Source organism: Pristis pectinata, chromosome 1, assembly GCF_009764475.1.
Source record: "Pristis pectinata isolate sPriPec2 chromosome 1, sPriPec2.1.pri, whole genome shotgun sequence".
Taxonomy (NCBI): domain Eukaryota; kingdom Metazoa; phylum Chordata; class Chondrichthyes; order Rhinopristiformes; family Pristidae; genus Pristis; species Pristis pectinata.
Window position 1 is genome coordinate 4,066,155 of NC_067405.1, and position 20,976 is coordinate 4,087,130.

The following is a 20,976-nucleotide window of genomic DNA, read 5'->3' on the forward strand; positions in this document are numbered from 1 at the left end:
ATGTGCAAAATCCACACAGACAGCACCAGAGGTCAGGATTGAACCTGGGTCTCTGGACCTGTGAGGCAGCACTAAATGCTGTGCCACTGAGCCACCACAACTTATGCTGTTCTGCCATTGAAAGGAAACTGGTAGCAAAGGCAGGCTGGGGTCCAATAGACAGTGAGATCGATAACACATGATAGCCAATGCCCCAGTCTATTTTCTCTCCCCACACACACTGGCTTCCCAGATCAGTGGAGCCTTCGTCAGACAGCACAGAAACAGACCCGCCCAACTGGTCCGTGCCGACCAAGATGCCCCTCTAAGCTAGTCCCACGCCCCCATTTGGCCCATATCCCTCTAAACCTTTCCTATCCATGTACCTGTCCAACTGTCTTTTAAATGTTGTTATTGTACCTGCCTCAACCACTTCCTCTGGCAGCTCGTTCCATATACCCACCACCCTCTGCGTGAAAAAGTTGCCCCTCAGGTCCCTTTTAAATCCTTCCCCTTTCACCCTAAACCCGTGCCCTCTAGTTTTTGACTCCCTTTCCCTGGGAATAAGACTGTGCACATTCACCCTATCTATGCCCCTCGCGATCTTATATATCTCTAAGGGCACCTCTCAGTCTCTTGAGCTCTAATAAATAAAGACCTAGCCTGCCCAACCTCCCCCTATAACTCATTCCCTCGAGTTCTGGCAGCATCCTTTTAAATCTTTTTTGCACTCTTTCCAGCTTCATGACATCTTTCCTATAACAGTGACCAAAATTGTGCACAATACTCCAGGTGCGGCCTCCCTAACATCTTGTACAACTGCAACATAACGTCCCAATGTCTATACTCAATGCCCTGACTGACGAAGGCCAACATGCCAAATGCCTTCTTCACCACCTTGTCTACAAGTGACGGCACTTTCAAGGGAACCTCTGACATCACTGTCAGCATACTGGACTGAGCTGGGACTTCTCCCTTAGTTTGAAAGTCTGCAGAAGGCAGACAGCTCAAGGGAAAGAACACACGAGTTGATAGTATCGTTGCCACATCTCCTATCATCAATACCTTGGAGTCACCACTGATAAACTCAACTGCACCTGCCATCTAATTACAGGCAGTACCCAGGTTACGAGAGGGTTCCATTCCTGAGAACAATTCACAACTTGAACTGTTCGTAAGGACAGAAACCACGTGTGGGAGAGGGTCACAGAAACGAGTGATGGGAGAGCGAGCAGGTGCGGGAAGAGCGGCCGCCAGCTGGTCTCACTGACTCGGTGAGTGGGTGAGAGAGTCTGCTCAGGGCTCCCGGCTCTGCTCTGCTCCGTTCCACCCAGCCTGACTGTTGCGGCTCATAGGTACATGGGTGCCCATAAGTCGGGCATTCATAACCAGGGAAGGACCTGTACTGTGGTTACATCAGGGTTAGACTTCAGATCAGGTCTAACCTGCTCTGCTCTGACCAGAGCAGGTTAGAGGCTGGGTATCCTGTGGCAAGCACCCTAAAGCCCTTCCACCACCTACAAGTCAGGAGTCATACAGCATGGAAGGAGGCCATTTGGCCCATAATGTCCACACCAACCAGTGTGCACCCGTCCACATTATTCCCACGTTCCAGAACTTGGCCCATAGCCTTCTATACCTTGGCATTTGAAGTGCTTGTCCAGACACTTTTTAAATGCTGTCAGTGGCTCTGGAGTGTGAGGAATGTGAAGGAATACTCTCCACTTGCCTGGATGAGTGCAGTGCCAACAACTCTCAGGGTGTCCGACACCGTTCAGGACACTGCCCAACTTGAGCAACACCCACCCCTCTTAAGTATTCACTTCGTTCACCCCCAGTGACTTGAGGCAGCTGTGTGTACTGATAACAAAATGAACTGCTGCTCCTCACCCCTGCCTCCCCAACCTACCACCTCAACTACCCAGAAGAGCCAGGCAGGACACGGGAAGCCCATCCTTGCCGTTCTCAGGAACAGAACCGCCAAGGATCACACACTGCCATTCCTTCAGAACCACTGGGTCAAAGCCCTGGAACTCTACTCAACACACTGTGGGAGGACCGAGGAACTTCAACACCTCAATCCACTCCAACAAGCTAGCTTGATGTAGAAGCGAAAACAGGAAATGCTGGGAACACTCGGCAGGTCAGGCAGCATGGGTGGAAAGAGAAAAGGAGTTAAAATTTCAGTTTGAAGACCCTTCAAAACAAGAAAACAAGTTAGTTTTAAGATGCAAAGAGGGTGATGAGGGATGGATTGGACGAATTGGAATATTATCATCACTTGTACCGAGGTACAGTGAAAAACTTGTCTTGCATACCGTTCATCCAGGTCAATTCATTACACAGTGCATTGAGGTAGTACAGGGTAAAACAGTACAGATAAAGGCGAAGTCCATGTTGCTGTGGTGAAATTGCAAGGTTGTAAGACAGACACAGCAGTCAGGCCGTACTGATGGCGAGCCAAGCTCATAAATGGATGTCTTACAGCAGAACTGGCTGGTTCTGATCCAGACAGAGGGCAGGTTACCTGAAGTTGAAGAATTCGATAAGTCCTGAAGGCAGTAACATGCCCAGACAAATGAAGTGCTGCTCCTCGAGCCTGCTTTGAGCCTTGTTACAACAGCACAGGAATTTATTTTGCAGAGTACATGTCCACAGCCTAACACTCCATCCCACTCTGACCCATTGGTCTGTGGCCTCCTGCACTGTTAGAAAGAACCAGAACTGGCCATGCCTGCTGCAATTTCATCCACCTGTGAAATTGGCTCAGTTGTGCTCTCCCCATTACCACAGTCTGCCCTGCTGAGATATCCCACAACCCTGAACTTAGCACCATTTTATTATCTTCATTAACTCATCCACCAGACGACCTCCACAACTTATCCCCACAGCAATCCTGGCCTCACCTTATCAGAGATTCTTCCTTTGTCCTATCCATCCCTCCTCCAACCCCCTCTGCAACTTAACACCAATATTCTGTTTCCCAGGGCAGGGGAATCAAGAACTAGAGAGCACAGGTTTAAGGTGAGAGGGGAGAGATTTAATCAGAACCTGAGGGGTAACTTTTTCCACACACAGGGTGGTCAGTACACAGAACAAGCCGCCAGAGGAAGTGGTTGAGGCAGGTACAATTACAATGTTTAAAAGACACTTTGATAGCTACATGGATAGGAAAGGTTTAAGATATATTTATTAGTTACAAGTACATCAAAACACACAGTGAAATGCGCTTTATGCGTAGAGTGTTCTGGGGGGGGCAGCCCGCAAGTGTCGCCACACTTCCGGCGCCAACATTGTACACCCACAACTTCCTAACCTGTACGTCTTTGGAATGTGGGAAGAAACCCACGCAGACACGGTGAGAACTTACAAATTCCTTACAGACAGCAGCCGGAATTGAATCCAGGTCGCTGAGGCTGTAATTGGATTACACTAATCGCTACACTACCGTGCCTAGAGGGATATGGGCCAAACGCGGGCAAATGGGACTGGCTTAGTTGGGCATCTTGGTCGGCATGGACCGGTTGGGCTGAAGGGCCTGTTTCTGTGCTGAATGACTCTTTCCCAGTCCTGGTGAAGGATCTTCCACCTTAAACGTTGAAGCAATTTCTCCAACTGCAGATACTGCCTGACTTGCTGAGCGTTTCTAGCGTTTTCTGTTTATATTTCAGATTTTCAGCATTTGCAGATTATTGATCCTTAGAAACTGGAAGCAGGAGGATTAATGTGATTGACAGAGAGCACACAACACCATGGGACATGTTTGAAGCCTGGTGCTTGGAATCAGACAAAGGGCAAATTATAAACACAAAGGATAAAATCGTGCAATTCGATGCTATATTTTATAATGACGCTAAAAAACTTTTATTTCTATAGCACTTTTCAGATGTTAGGATGTCCTGAAGCCATGCAGCTAATGAAATGGTTTCATTTTCTGCAGACCACTCTTGGGAGAATTGTGTGCACTTCGGGTCACCCAGCTATAAGCAGTATATCATTAAGCCGGAAAGGGCGCAGAAAAGATTCACATGGACATTGCTGGGACTGGAGGGCATAAAGAGAGACTGGATAGATTGGGACTGGTTTCTCTGGAGTATAGGATGCTGAGGGGTGGGCAGGCTCGGTAGTGTAGCGGTTAGCGTAATACTATTACAGCGCCAGCGACCCGGGTTCAATTCCGGCCTCTGTCTGTAAGGAGTTTGTACGTTCTCCCCGTGTCTGCGTGGGTTTCCTCAGGTGCTCTGGTTTCCTCCCACATTCCAAAGATGTATGGGTTAGGAAGTTGTGGGCATGCTATGTTGGCGCCAGAAGCGTGGCGACACTTGCGGGCTGCCCCCAGAACACGCTACACAAAGATGCATTTCACTGTGTGTTTCGCTGTACATGTGACTAATAAAGAAATCTTATAGAAGTTTATAAAATCACGAAGGGCGTAAATAAGGTGGATGGTCACAGTCTTTTCCCCAGGGTAGGGGAGGCTAAAACTAGAGGACATAGGAGAGGGGAAAAGATTTAAAAGGGACCTGAGGGACAAGTTTTTCCACACAGAGGGTGGTGGGTATATGGAACGAGCTGCCAGAAGAAGTGGTATGAGGCAGGTATAATAACCATTTAAAAGACAGTCGGACAGGTACATGGATAGGAAAGGTTCAGAGGGATATGGAATAATGTGGGCAAATGGGACTAGCTTAGGTAGGCAACTTGGTCAGCATGGACAAGTTGGGCCGAAGGGCCTGTTTCAGTGCTGTACAACTCAATGACTTCTTTACTAATTAGGAGACGCAGCAGTCAATTCGTGCACACTAAATTCCCGCTAGTAGTGGTATAACAATGGCCAGATAATCTGGTTCAATGAAGTTGCTGGAAGGATAATTATCAGTCCCGGTATTCTTGGGCAGAACTCCCCTACGTTTCTATGCAGATCTGCAGGATCTTTTACATCCAGCCAAAGAGGCAGACTCTTGGTTTAAGTGCCACCTAATTGACAGCACTTCCAACAGTGAAGTGCTCCCTCAGTTCTGCATGGGGTGAATTGGCCCAGATTTCAGTTATTGGGGTCTCTGAAGCAGGACCTGGACCCACAGACTTCTGATTTGCTGGCAGAGCCTGCCCACTGAACCATAGCTCACATTTTGTCCACACACCGGGTTTGGCCCATATCTCTCTGTCTACACCTCTCGCTGCCTTGGTAAAGCAGCCAACATAATCAAAGATCCCACCCACCTCAGACATTGTCTTTTCTCCACCCCCCATCGGGGAGAAGATACAAAAGCCTGAAAGCACGTACCACCAGGCTCAAGACAGCTTCTATCCCACTGTTATAAGGGTATTGAATGGTCCCCCATTATGATAAGATGGATTCTTGACCTCACAATCTACCTCATTATGACCTTGCACCTTATTGTCTGCCTGCACTGCACTTCCTCTGTAACTATAACACTGTATTCTGCATTCTGTTATTTTTTTTCCCCTTGTACTACCTCAGTGCACTGATGCAATGAAATGATCTGTATGGACAGCATGCAAAACAAAGTTTTTCACTGTACCTCGGTACATGTGACAATGATAAACCAATTTACCAATTTCATACAGGAGCTCACCCCAGGGACGCATTAACTGGACTGGTGGAGTAGATTTCACCAATAATTTACCTTGAAGCAGGAACGCCAGCACATACAGGTAATTGGGACGCTTGCCCTCCGTTGAATCGGCCGTGGGATGCTCCTGGATGAGAGGCCTAGCAGAACACAACGATATCAGGACTAAAGCATACAAGGCAAATGTACATTGATCTGTAGTGAACAACTGCCCGCATTGACATAACACCTCAAACCTACCAGCCACGTGGATGCTATGGCCAAGAAAGCACACCAGCACCTCTACTTCTTCAGAAGGCTAAGGAAGTTCAGTGTCCCGCCCATTGACCCTCACCAATTTTTACAGATACACCATACAGAGCATCCTATGCTGATGCACCACAGCTTGGTATAGTGACTGCTCTGCCTGAGACCGCAAGAAATTGGAGAGTTGTGAACGCAGCCCAGTCCATCACACAAACCAGCCTCCCCTCCATTGACTCCATCTACACTTGCCACTGCCCCAGGAGAGCGACCAGCATAATCAAAGACCCCTCCCACCCTGGTCATTCTCTCTTCTCCCCCCTTCTAACGGGTAGAAGATACAAAAGCTTGAGAGCATGTACCACTGGGATCAAGGACAGCTTCTACCCCACTGTTATCAGGCTCTTGAATGGACCTCTCATACACAAAAAGATGAACTCTTGATCTCTCAATCAACCTCATCATGGCCCTTGCACCTTATTTATCTAGCTGCACTGCACTTTCTCCATAGCTGTAACACTACATTTGCATTGTTTTTGTTTCCCTTTTACTACCTCGACGTAGTTATGCATGGAATGATCCTGGATGGCACACAAACAAAAGCTTTTTCTCAGCTTCCTGTAAGAAAGTGCATTTTAAATTTTGTTTGTAATTTACCAGTATGATGCTCTCAGAAATAGCTCTTTGATTATTGGCAGGGTATAATAAAGAAATTCTTAGCCCTTACCAGAGTTTGTGCTGTGGGTCCATTCGGGTGAAGGAGATAGACTTTAGTTTGCTGACTGATTTTGGAGTTAACTCCCGGACCATGTCTGCAAGAAACCAGCCGAGTTGTTAGGACGGTGAGTCGCTGTATCTCGACTGCGAGCAGGAATTCCAGCTCATTTCAATCATTCTAGCAGCCCAAAGCACCAGGGCAGAGAGATCTTAGATGCAAGTCCAAAGCTCCCTGAGTGGACAACATAGGAAGGTAGGGAGGTGAAGGAGCCATACATACAGCATGGTTGCCTTCATAGGTCAGGGCATAGGATAGTTGGGACGTTTATGTTGCAAAACACTGGTTAGGCCGCACTTGCAGCACTGTGTGCAGTTCTGGTCACCACACTATAGGAAGGATGTGATTGCACTGGAGAGAGTCCTGAGGGTATTCACAGGATGTTGCCAGAATTGGAGGACTTTAGTTATGGGGAGAGATTGGATAGGCTGGGCTTGTGGAAGCTGGCAAACCAAATTGCACACACTTGTACCATAATCTCCCTGCTCCCCTTTTTCTCCCCAGAGAGCTGCACTCATCCTCTGAATTTGGGCCACTCATGCTGAAGCCTCTGCTGCTCCCCACTCTAACACTGCCCACTCACACAATGGCAGCTCCACTCAACCCTTATCTCTTTTTGTTGGCTGCTGCCAGTCAGCTAATTAGCCAAATCAATTATCACATAATAATATGCAAGTGTGCCTCTTTAAGGGTCCTCCCCACTGAAAATGAACACAACGCACCGAGACTCATCTCCTTTGAAATCTTCCGCTGGGATTAGCTCACTGGGGAACAGTCAGTAGGGACCAGTTGGGCTGAAGGGCCTGTTTCCATGCTGTGTGCCTGTGATGCTGCTACAAGTATGACTTTCATTGCACCTGTGCATTGTACTTGTGCAACTGACAATCAACTCAACTTTTGACTTGGACTTTGTTAATGGATGATTATTATTATAGGAAGGATGTGGAAGCATTGGAAAGGGTGCAGAGGAGATTTACCAGGATGCTGCCTGGTTTAGAGAGTATGCATTATGAGGAGAGACTAAGGGAGCTAGGGCTTTACTCTTTGGAGAGAAGGAGGATGAGAGGAGACATGATAGAGGTGCACAAAATATTAAGAGGAATAGATAGAGTGGACAGTCAGCGCCTCTTTCCCAGGGCACCAATGCTCAATACAAGAGGGCATGGCTTTAAAGTAATGGGTGGGAAGTTCAAGGGAGATATCAGAGGAAGGTTTTTTACCCAGAGAGTGGTTGGGGCATGGAATGCGCTGCCTGGGGCGGTGGTGGAGGCAGGTACATTGGTCAAATTCAAGAGATTGTTAGATAAGCATATGGAGGAATTTAAAATAGAGGGATATATGGGAGGAAGGGGTTAGATAGTCTTAGGCGAGGTTTAAAGGTCAGCACAACATTGTGGGCCGAAGGGCCTGTATTGTGCTGTACTGTTCTATGATTTTCAAACTGGTTTCTATGATGACCGCAAACAAATTCACCAAGCTTGAAGCACTTTGGTTCGAGTTCTTTGTGGCATCATCAACACCCACCTGTGAAAAACTGGATAAAGTTCTTGCACTTGGATGGATTTCTGATCAGCAGAGTATAGGAGCTGCCTGAGCTATCGAATTCCATGCCGATACTCTGGTTGCGGAGGCCCACCTGTAGGTAGACCAGGTCCTGGATCAGATGCACCTCCCGCTTTCTCAGCCAGTTGGATGGCTGGCCACTAGACAGGGAGTAAGGAGAGAGTGAGAGCTGGCACATTGTCTGTGGAAAACAAGAACCCGCCCTTAGAGAGCCTTACAGCATGGAAACAGGCCCTTCGGCCCAACTCATCCATGCCAACTGTGTTGCCCAGTGAGCTAGTCCCATCTGCCTGCAATTGGCCCATTGCCCACCTCATCTGCTCACTCAAGTCGCCAGGCATTATTTTGAAGAAGAGAGAAGTGATCTATCCCCATACTTAATCCATCAATGAATACGTAATACAAAATAGATCTGGTTACGATCATATTGCTGTTTGTGGGTCTCACTGTGCGCAAGTGATGGCTTCATTTCCTTTACGACTATACTTCAAAAGATACTGCACTGGATATAAAGTGGACAGGAACATGCGGAAAGGGATGCGAAAGAAATCACAGAACGTACTACAATTAACTTATTTTGTTTCTAATACATATTTAAAACGATAGATTATAAATATCTGCACTTTAAAAACATTATGATCTCATAATTGGCTTAGATAGAAAAAATAGAGAGGTATCTCAGTTTGCAGATGGTTCACAGATCACTGTGCACAGATTTAATATTTTGAACAATAAATACAAGGGGGATATGAAGAAAACCTTGAACCAGAGTATAGTTACGATCTGGAATTCACTGTATGTGTGGTGGAAACAGTCATTCAATGCTTTCAAAAGGGAAAGGACAAGCACTTACGAGAATAATTTGCATGGCTGAAGGGAAAGGAACCGAGGAGTTGCTCTACCAGGAACTGGTACAGACTTGGGCCGAGGACCCTCCATATAAACAAAGAGAAGGATCAAAGCTGCACTTTGCCTTTGAAGGAAATGCTGCATTGCTGCTCCTCCTACATCAAACCAGTGCGATCCAACCCAAACCCACCCACATTGCACCTTCAAAGGCTGCTTTCACACCCTTCTGACCTCACCTCAAAGATCCCACCCACTCCAGACATTCTCTCCTCCCCCCACGCTGATCGGGCATAAGATACAAAAGCTGAAAGCCTTTTGTACCACCAGGCTCAAGGACAGCTTCTATCCCGCTGTTATAAGACTATTGAATGGCTCCCTAGTATGATCAGATGGGACTCTTGACCTCACAATCTACCTCATTATGGACCTTGCACCTTATTGTCTACCTTTCTCTGTAACTGTAACACTTTATTCTGCATTCTGTTATTGCTTTTCCCTTTTCCTACCTCAGTGAACTGTTGTAATGAAATGATCTGTATGGATGGCATGTATATCAAAGGTTTTCACTGTACATGTGATAATAATTAACCAATTTACCCTTCACACAAAGAGAAAGATCAAAGCTGCACTTTGCCTTTGAAGGAAATGCTGCATTGCTGCTCCTTCTACATCAAACCAGTGCGATCCAACCCAAACCCACCCACATTGCACCAAAGGTTGCTTTCATACCCTTCTGATATCCCCTCTCTCCCTCCAACCTCAGCTCTGCCACATACCTCCTCGTCCCCTTTTGCCCATTGCAATGCCCTGGGTTTCTGTTGCACGAGGGGGTGTCATTTGGACATCATTTGCCCACAGACCTGGTGAGAATGTGTGGTTTGATGCTCAGGTTGGAGTGGATAGAGTTTCCGTTAGCTGACAGGGTCTGGAACAGGCCCAAGGAGGCAGCAAGGAGAATTACCGATGCACAATGTGCTCGTACCGCAGGGGCGACCCATGCAAAGCAAAGACCAAGGTAGCACCTGAGGCTGTTTGAAAGGAACTTGAAGAGTGTAAAAGAACATGAAATCTCCTCCATCATTCAAACCTCCACCTCGCACATACTTCTGCATCCTGTCCCAATACCCCTCAATGTTGTGTCCAATGTCTATCACTGTGAGCCCTGAATATTTTCAAAGTCTGAGCATCCACAGCTCACCAGAGCAGATTCCACAGACTCAATCTGCTGTTCCTTCCAGGAGAAGATACAGGAGCTCGAAAACCCGCATGTCCAGACTGAAGAACAGCTTCTTCCCCACTGCTGTCAAACTCCTGGACCCGTCACCTCCCTCACATCCCCTTCCCGGTGGTGCTGCCACGTTCTCGGACTCTCAACTCCACCTCTTCCATTGCTGTCACTTTAGCATTTCTTCTTGCACTCCCTCACCACTATCTTTGCACCATTCTGTTGTTTTTCACTTGTTGCCGTACATTGTTGTATTTATGATTACCACCTACACTGTTTTCTCTGAGAGCTTCACGCGAGCAAGGAATTTTATATGACAATAAACTAATCTAATTGCTTCTCCTCATCTGGGTCCCAAATATCTTACTCCTTATCCTCACACTGCACCCTCTTGTTCTAGGCACTCCAGCCTGGGGAAACCTATCAGCATCTACCTTTCCCATCCGGGAATCTTCAACACTTTTAATCACCTCATTTCTAAATTCCAGACTGTAAAGGAAGGGCTGATGCTATTTAATTTCTTTCCATAGGACAACTCTCTCATCCTTGCTGACAATCCAATCGGATAAAAAAAAATAAGGCGGGAACAGAGATGACAGAAGGGACATTAGGGATGGCTGTCATTGAGCACAGAAACAGGCCCTTTGGCCCAACTCGTCCATGCAGACCAAGTTGCCTACCTGAGCTAGTTCCATTTGCCCTGTGGGGCAGAAAATCCCAGAGACTTACTATGCTCTGCAATAAGAAATTTCTACATACCTTGTTTTTAATGACTGTGCCTTAACTTGAAATTTAAATTATTACCCTTCGTTCTAGACTCTCCCACTAGTGAAAACATTGCGACATCTGTCCCTTTTTAACCTACCACCCCCCCCCACCCCAAGGATCTTGTGTGCTTTATTATGACCACCCCTGAAGCCTGAAGGCCAAAAAGAATTTAGACCCGAACTGTTTAGCCTTGCTTGATTGGATGGAACTGCTTCTCAAATCCCTCACACATCCAACAGCACCAGCTTCAAGTCCTGTCAAGCACCAGCTTCAAAGACAGATGGGCTCTGAGAGTGATATCAGAATGAAGTGAATGTGGTGTCACTGGTAGACAGGGTGGTGAAGGCGGCTTTTGCTACATTGACCTTCACCAGTTAGGGCAATGAGTATAAAAGTTGGGAGATCATGGTGTGATTGTACAGGGCGCTGGTGAGGGACCACTTGGAGCATTGTGTTCAGTTTTGGTCGCCCTGCTATATGAGAGATGTTATTAAACTGGAAAGATTGCAGAAAAGATTTACAAGGATGTTGCCAGGACTTGAGTTATAGGGAGAGGTTGGACAGGCTAGGACTTTATTCCTTGGAGCGTAGGAGACTGAGAGGTGATCTTACGGAGGTGTATAAAATCACAAGGGGCATAGATAGGGTGAATGCACGGTCTTCTTTCCAGGGTTGTGGAATCAAGAACTAGAGGGCATAGGTTTAAGGTGAGAGGAGAAAGATTTAATAGGAACTTGAGGGACAACTTTATTTTTACACAAAGGGTGGTATGTATATGGAATGAGCTGCCCGTGGAAGTGGTTGAGGCAGGTATAATTTAAAAGACAGCTGGACAGGCACATGGATGGGAAAGACTTAGAAGGTTATGGGCCAAACGCTGGAATATGGGACTAGCTTTGATGGGGCTTCTTGGTCGGCATGGACCAGTTGGGCCAAAGCGCCCGTTTCCGAGCTGTATGACTCTCCGGCCCGATGAACAAGGAGACATGAGACTGCAGATGCTACAATCTGGAGCCACAGATAAACTGCTGGAGGAACCCAGTGGGTCAGTCTGCTTTGCTGAGGAGATCTGCGTAGTCACAGACAAGGAGGGAAGTGCCTGTTGGCTTGGTGCTGTGTCAGACACTCTCATTACACCCCTCACTCAGATGCCAAGCTACTGTCTTGCTATGGCATGGGTCAGAGTGAAGTGCCCGCTTCGGGATTCTGGTGTTGGGCATGCAGACAAAATATGAAGCAAAATACAAAGCAAAAACATGGAATGGTTGAACCAAATAGAAGTTGTACTTGAGGGGGAGCTGGATAATACACGAGGGTGATTGGATGGACTCTGTCTACACTTCTCGCTGCCTCGGTGAAGCAGCCAACATAATCAAAGACCCCACCCACCCCAGACATTCTCTCTTCTCCCTCCTCCCATTGGGCAGAAGATACAAAAGCCTGAGAGCACGTACCACCAGGCTCAAGGACAGCTTCTATCCCGCTGTTATAAGACTATTGAACGATCCCCTAGTACGATGATGGACTCTTGACCTCAATTTACCTCATTAGGGCCTTGCACCTTATTGTCTGCCTGCACTGCACTTTCTCTGTAACTGTAACACTTTATTCTGCATTCTGTTATTGGTTTACCTTGTAGTACCTCAATGCACTGATCTAATGAAATGATCTGTATGAACAGTATGCAAGACAAGTTCTTTCACTGTACCTCTGTATATGTGCCAATAATAAACCAATTTACCAATTTAGAGTGAAACTGGTACGAAAAGGAGCATGCCAACTGGGCCCTCATGAAGATCTAGTCCAACCGACCTTAACTACACTTTCCCGCTCTAGGCCCGTTATCCCTCATTTCCCTTGGTTGCAAAAACATTACTGATGTTTGTCGAACGTACTCAATAAGCGATGTGGGAAAGGCAATTATGGAGCTTAAACACACTAGCTTGGAGCAGCTGGGTGAAATGCACTGCTTTGGCACTGTTCTACATAAAACCTCAATGCAATCATTCTTGAACAAGTCTCTGCCCGCTACCTGGGGAAATGATCCAGTTAAACAGTTAATGGGAGCGACTTCTTAGTGAAAAAATTACCAAGTAACAATCTTGGATCGGGCAGACAAAGCACTAACCTGGGCAGTCCAGTGATCTCCAAAATGTAGACGTTGAAGTTCGACATAATGAGCAATGAGGCGTACTCTTCAGGGCTCCCGAATTTCACAGTGGATGCCTGTAATTAGCAAAACATAACTTCATAAACTACACAGGAGATACAACAGCAGTCCTGATGCAGGGTCTCGACCTGAAACTTCAACAATTCCTTCCCCCAGCCAGAGACGTTGCTTAACCCACTAAGTTCCTCCAGTAGATTGTCTATTGCTTCATTAACCTTTCACTTGCAGGGGGTCATTACACTGGGGATAAAGTCAAGAGGGACCAATGGTGCATGATCCTATGGCAGAGGTATCACCCTACAGCCAGCATACCTTAGGTGACAAGGCTAGAGACATTGAGGAGGAGAAATTTCTTCACTTAAAGGGTTGTGAACCGATAGAATTGATAATTTCCTCATTGATATGCATTGATTATGCTGTAGCCCATGAGATTTCCAACGTTGTTACAACTTAATTCATGTAGAACATGCTAGCTTCCTAGTCGACAATCATGGATCGTAGCCCCGTTACCCACAGAGGGCTGTGGAGCCTAGACTGCTGAACACACAGAACAGTACAGTCAGGACAGGTTGCAGGGTTTCAACCTGAAACGTCGACAATTCCTTTCCCCTCCCACAGATGCTGCTCTACCTGCTGAGTTCCTCTGGCAGATTATTTGTTGCTCCAGATTTGAGCATCTGCCATCTCAGGTGTCCCCAAATGTACACCTTGGGGCTACAGTATCAGCCCCACTTTAAGAGTCTAATAAGTTTAAGTGTTCAAGTGTTCTCAATGTGCAGATTGAGTTTGACAGTGTTCACACAACTGGGACAGAGGGCAAGCACCTCTCTCTCAAATCAGCAGGCTTGAAATTCAAGTTTACTCCAGAGATGAGTGTATGATCCAGGTCAGTGCACTCTCAGTGCAGACTTGGGAGAACAAGCCATCTAGACCACTCCACCACTCATCGATTAAGGGTCTCGACCCGAAACGTCGACTGTCCATTTCCCTCCACAGATGCTGCCTGACCCGCTAAGTTCAGAATCAGGTTTATTATCACTGAATATGTCGTGAAATGTGTTGTTTTGCAGCAGCAGTACAGTGCAAGACAAAGACATAAAAATTACTATAAGTTACAAAAACAAATAAATAGTGCAAAAGAGGAATAACGGAGTAGAGTTCACGGACCGTTCAGAAATCTGATGGTGGAGGGGAAGAAGCTATTCCTGAATCGTTGAGTGTGGGTCTTCAGGCTCCTGTACCTCCTCCCCGATGGTAGTAATAAGAGGGCATGTCCCGGGTGGTGAGGGTCCTTAGTGGTGGATGCTGCCTTCTTGAGGCACCGCCTCTTGAAGATGTCCTTGATGGTGGGGAGGGTTGTGCCCGTGATGGAGCTGGCCGAGTCCACAACCCTCTGCAGCCTCTTGCGATCCTGTGCATTGGAGCCTCCATACCAGGCGGTGATGTAACCAGTCAGAATGCTCTCCACTGTACATCAGTAGAAATTTGCAAGAGTCTTTGATGACATACCAAATCTCCTCAAACTCCTAATGAAGTAGAGCCGCTGGCGTGCCTTCTTCATGATCGCATCAATGTGTTGGGCCCAAGAGAGATCCTCTGAGATGTTGACACTCAGGACTTGAACTGCTTATCCTTTCCACTGCTGACTCCTCAATGACTGGTGTGTGTTCTCCCGACTTCCTCCAGCAGTTTATGTTGCTTCTACCGCACTTCACTTTCCATCATTATCCCCATGTCCCTCAATTCCCTTAATATCCAGAAATCTATTGAGCTGCGACTTGAACAGAGAACAGTACAGCGCTGGACAGGCCATTCGGCCCACCATGTTGTGCCGATCTTGATGCCAATCTATACTAAATGTCCTCCTCCTGTGTATCCTCCATATCCCTCCATTCCTTTCATATTCCTGTGTCTATCTAAAAACCTCTAAACTCCACCAAACTGCCTGCTTCCACTACTACCCCTGGGAACCCATTCCAGGGTCCTATCACACTCCGCATAAAAAAATTGCCCTTCACGTCACCTTTAAATTTCCCCCCTCTAACCTTAAAACAATGTCCTCTGGTGTTTGACATTTCTACCCTGGGGAACAGATTCTGACTACCCTATCTATGCCTCTCATAATCTTAAAACCCTCTGTCAAGTCTCCCCTCAGTGTCCGACGCTCCATTGAGAACGACCCATGTTTATCCAACGTCTCCTAACAGCTCATACCCTCTAATCCAGACAGCATCCTGGTAAACCTCTTCTGCACCCTCTCCACATCCTCCTTGTAATGTGACGACCTGAACTGCACACAATACTCCAAGTGCGGTCTGACTAAAGTTTTATACAGCTGCAGCACGACTTCCTTCCTCTTACACTCAGCACCCCTACCAGTGAAGGCCAGCATGCCATACACATTCTTTACCACCTTATCCATTTGCGTAGCCACTTTCAGTGAACCAAGGACCTGGATCACTTTGCACTTCAATGCTATTAAGGGGCCTATCATTCACTGTTAATTTGAATGAACAGAATGACTGAGCCTCCCTATCTCTTCAGGATCTGTAGGTTTTCTTTTGTGCTGTAGGTTTTCTATGTTTCTACAAAAATGGGTAAACCTAGTAATTTCTAAGGTAGGGACATGTTCGGCACAGCTTTGTGGGCTGAAGAACCTGAATTGTGCTGTAGGTTTTCTATGTTTCTATCTCATGATAAAGGAGGCTATTTGGTTCATCGAGTCAATGTTGGTTCAACAGAGTAATCCCAAAGATCCTAACACCTCAATTATTTCCTGTAATTTATTCTCCCACAGTTCCATCAACTTCCCCCCTCCCACCCCCACCCAGACTGCAACTCAGGCTGGAGAGAACAAGCTGAGTGAGCAGCCAAGCCAGACGGTCACCGTGTTACTAACACCTCAGTGCACAGGTACCTCATCCTACAGGGGAACAGACTGCAAACCTCAGGTTTCTGCAGCATCACTGGATACAGGGATCAGGTGGGAGGCTGGGAGTGCATCAGCCATAACCTCACTGAACAGCAAAAGGAGCTAGAAGAACCATGTGGCCCACAGCTGTTCTGATTTCTTGCCTCCTGCCGCACCGCGTCTTGTGCTACCTGTGGCCCTTGTGCCTCGTGCTCCTGATCTACACTGGCTCTTGGTGAAACAGACCAGATTTTAAAAATTCTCTCCCTTGTTTGCAATCCATCTCTTGCCTTGCCTACCTATCTCTCTATTATTTCAGAATCAGATTATCGCCAACTTAAATGACATGAAATTTGCTGTTTTGCAGCAACAGTGCAAAGATATAAAATTACTATAAATTACAAAAGTAGTGCAAAAAAATTATTTCTTCTGAGGCGTCTGCTTTCCTCCAATTCTGACCTCTCTGTCATCCCCAAACTTAATGATTGACCACTTGTCAGTCATGCCTTCAAATACCAAGGCCCCAAGCTCTGGAATTCCCTCCAACTCCCCTCCACACTTCTCCTCAAAACTGCCCCTTAAAACCTCTTTTCAAAAAGTTTCGGACAGCTGGTAAACATCTGTGCAACATGGCATCAGACTTTATTTGCTAAGGTTCCTTTTAAGGGATCTACAGACACATTAAAAGCTGCAAACTAAACTCAAGTTATGGCCCTCATATTTATTTCACCCCTTGGTCACAGCCTGGCCTGTTTATCCAGATGTGCTGCAGATATAACAGTGTGCCAAATCTCTTGAAGTCAGGAATCACAACCGTTTCGACTTTGCAGCATACTCAATACAAACAACAAGATGTAACTTGCAGTATAAAGGAACAAGAACAGCAAACACCCAAGATAAAACACGTAGCGGAGGAAGAACTTTGTACTGTTGGAAACACAATCTCAGCCTTGAGATCAGCTGTCTCCCCAGAGAATGTCCTCGACTTAATGTATTACTTATCTTGCTTCGACTAATCTCTCATTAGCAAATATTTAGTCACTGACTGTTTAAAAATAAAGTCGTAATCATTAATGACCCTGAACACAGAGTCTGGAAGGAAGGGAATAAACAATAACAGACTTCACAGTGGCACATTTGTTGCTCCTGAATCCATACTCTGGCTCTGTGATAACAGACTGCTGGTTACAGCAAGTTTCAGTCATTGCCTATGGCCATCCCCACAGCGTATAGCCATTCAGTACTTCTGCATGCTACCAGTGCAGTACATGCCTGCAGCTGTTTTGGTGATGAGCAATCCTGTAAAGGAATTCAAATCGCACCATGGCAGTTAACAACTAATTCAATTCAATGAAAATGGGTTTTAGTAGAAGTGACAAGTGATGCTAAGCATTTGTAGTTTTGTGAGTAACATTCGTCTTAGAGGCAGGAGGCTATGTATTCACGTCCCACTCCGGAGATTTAAGTTGACACTCCCAGTGCTGCAGTCTTGCACATGAAATGTGAAAGCAAGGCACTGTCAGGCAAACATTAATGTACTTATGCGACTGTTAGAGTCATAGAGTTTATACAGCACGGACACAGGCCCTTCGGCCCAACTCGTACACGCTGATCTAGTTGCCTACCTGAGCTAGTCCCATTTTCCTGGGTTTGGCCCATATCCCTCTAAACCTTTCCTATCCTTGGACCTGTCCAAAAATCTTTTAAGTGTTGTAACTGTACCCGCCTCAACCACTTCCTCTGGCAGCTCGTTCCACATAGTCAACCCTCCTCAATGTGAAGAAATTACCCCTCAGGTCTGCTTTAAATTTTTCCCCTCTCACCTTAAATCTAGTTTTAGACTCCCCTACCCTGGGAAAAAAGATGACTATCTGCAGAGGCAGGTACAATTATGATATCTAAAAGGCATTTGGACAGGTTCATGGATAGGCAAGGTTTACGGAGATATGGGCCAAACGCAGGCAAATGGGACTAGTTCAGATAGACATCTTGGTTGGCATGGATGAGTTGGGCCGATGGGCCTGTTTCTGTGCTGTATAACTCTATGACTCTTCATGGGTATTGTGTTGATAAAAATTACAAGAGGAAAAGCACGGCTCGTGTGTTCTTGCTGTCAAGGTAGCAATTCTGCTGCCTACACATGTCTTTGTATGTTGTGATGAGCTAATCCCCTGAACCACTTCTGGTAAAGGAAAACACAGCTGGGCAGAGGAGTTCACAGCGATGAAGGACTGCGACAAATCTGTAGATCGGATTGGTGTGCGTCATTAGGTGGTGGTGTTCTCCTGTGCCTGCTGCTCTCGTCCTTCACGGTGGGAGAGGTTGCGGGTTTGGGAGGTGTTGTTGGAGTAGTCTGGGTGAGTAACCTCAGTGCATTCTGTAGGCCGTTCACACTGCAGCCACTGCACAGTGTAGAGGGAGTGAATGTTAAGAGGGTTGGATCAAGTGGGCCGCTCTGTCCTGGATGGTGCCAAGCTTTGTGTGTTATTGGAACTGCGCTCATCCAGGCAACCAGAGAGTATTCCATCACACTCCTTTCCAGTTTAAGGAGATTTGACATGTCATAGAGCACGGAAACAGGCCCTTTGGCCCAACTGCTCCATGCCAACCAAGATTCCCATCTAAGCTAGTCCCAGTTGCCCATGTTTGGCCCGTATCCCTCTAAACCTTTCCTATCTATGTACCTGTCCAAGTATTTTTTTTAAATGTCATTAATGTTACTTGCCTTAACCACTTCCTCTGGCAGCTCATTCCATATACGGACCACCCTGTGGGTGAAAAAGTTGCCCCTCAGGTTCCTATTAAATCTCTCCCCTCTCACCTTAAACCTATGTCCTCTAGTTCTTGATTCCCCAATCCTGGGAAAAAGACTGTGTGCATTCACCCTAGCTATGCCCCTCATGATTTTTTACACCTTTATAAGATCACCCCTCATTCTTCTATGCTCCAATGAAAACAGTTCCAACCATTTCAACCTCTTTCCATAACTCAGTCCCTCGAGTCCCAGCAACATCCTCGTAAATCTCCTCTGCGCTCTTTTCAGCTTAATGACATCTTTCCTATAGCACTGTGACCAAAACTGAACACAGTATTCCAATATTGCCCCACCAAGGTCTTGCATAACTTCAACGTAACGCCCCAACTTCTATACTCAATGCACTGACTGATGAAGACCAGTGTGCCAAAAACCACCTTCACCACCCTGTCTACCTGTGACTCCACTTTCAGGGAACCATGTACTTGTACCCCTGGATCCCTCTGTTCAACAACACTCCCCATGGCTCTGTGAATGTCTTTTCCCAATGTCATCGATGACTCTGACAAACTGACAAACTTCTGCAGATGTACAGTGGAGAGCATTCTGACTGGCTGCATCACAGCCTGGTGTGGAAACTCAAATGCACAGGAAGGCAAGAGGCTATAGAGAGTGGTGGGACTCAGCCAGCTCCATCACGGGTACAGCTCTCCCCACCATCGAGGACATCAGCAAGAGGCGATGTCTCAGGACGGTGACATCCATCATCAGGGACCCCCACCATCCGGGCCGTGCCCTCTTCTCGATGCTGCCATCAGGCAGGAGGTACAGGAGCCTGAAGACCCACACCTCAAGGTTCAACAACAGCTTCTTTCCCACTGCCATCAGGTTCTGAAACCGACCTGAAAAAACATTTCCTCAGACTATATTTCTTTCTTTCTCAACTTACACCAATATCATTATACTTATATTGTCATGCAAGTTATGTATAATTTATATTATTCAAGTTAACTTATATTTGTAATGTACTGCTGCTGCAAAAAGCTAATTTTCATGGCACTTATACCCTGGGTATGAACGCCCATGACAATAAACTTGAATCTGACTTTTCTTGTCGATGGTGGGCTTGAAGAGTCAGGTGGTGAGTCAGTCACCACAGGACATCCAGCCTCTCATCTTGCTCTTGTCACCACAGTAAGTGTGGCTGGTCCGGTTGAGTTTTTCTGGTCAATGGTGATGCCCAGGACGTTGATGGTGGGGACTTGTCAATGGCAGTACCATTGAACATCGAGGGTGGCTGGTTAGTCTTTCTCCTGCGGGAGAGGGCCATAATCGGGCACTTTTGAGGAGCATTTTTGATTCAAGTGGCGTACTTCTTCATGTGCTGATTGTGGCAAGGATATGCAAAATGTTTCCTACTGAAATCCCAGCCCATGGATGCAAACCTACAGTGGGTCAGCAACTTCAATGGATTTCCCCACTCTCCAGCCATCCTCTCTGCAAAGCCTTGTGAGTCAATAGTCAGTTGGCTATTCGTCCAGCCCCATCACCTGCCTACACAGGTGGACAGTGAATATCCAGGGCATTGCCGCTTTAGAAGGCCAGCCCTGCAAAACTCCACACCTCGGCCACCAAGAACACAAGAAAATAGGAGGAGTTGGCCAGCTGACTCCTCAAACTTACCCCTCCATTCAGGATGATCACACCTGATCTGCCCCAGGCCTCAACTCCAGTTCCCCATAGACCCCACTCTTTCAAAAACTTATCTACCTCCTTGTTAAATCCCTCGAGGTCAATGGTTTCCAAAGAGCAATGCCCGTGTTGGTTACAATGTGCATTATCTAATCAAAAATCAATTTTGTCAGCCTGTAATTTCTGGAGGGGAGGGAGTTTCTGGTCCACTTTTGACATTGACATCTCAGTTGCCTCCAGCCTTGGGAAACAGGCACACTGACCAATAAAACCATTCCCAGTGGGAGAAGATAAAATTATCTTCCAAGTACAACTTCCGATCAAGTTGCAAAGTCTTCAAGTTCAGACTCGCTTGATCATCTTGCAGAATCCCTGGAATCTGGTTCTGAGGAACTCCAAACATGCATCCACAGGGCTCTTCAAAGTGCTTCAATTAAGCTTTCCGCTTC

General features: G+C 46.6%; 1 protein-coding gene across 9 annotated transcripts in view; it reads right to left on the reverse strand.

Moving 5' to 3' along the window:
• stk11ip (serine/threonine kinase 11 interacting protein) overlaps positions 1 to 20,976 on the reverse strand; it is a 154,944-nt gene that overhangs the window by 7,252 nt on the left and 126,716 nt on the right. For all 9 annotated transcript variants that reach the window (XM_052014107.1, XM_052014144.1, XM_052014097.1 and 6 more), the window contains exons 21-24: positions 13,128 to 13,225; positions 8,119 to 8,297; positions 6,547 to 6,631; positions 5,631 to 5,716 (exon numbers count right to left, since the gene is read on the reverse strand). In XM_052014107.1, the coding sequence (XP_051870067.1) occupies positions 5,631 to 5,716; positions 6,547 to 6,631; positions 8,119 to 8,297; positions 13,128 to 13,225 (448 nt within the window). The remainder of the gene's footprint in view (positions 1 to 5,630; positions 5,717 to 6,546; positions 6,632 to 8,118; positions 8,298 to 13,127; positions 13,226 to 20,976) is intronic.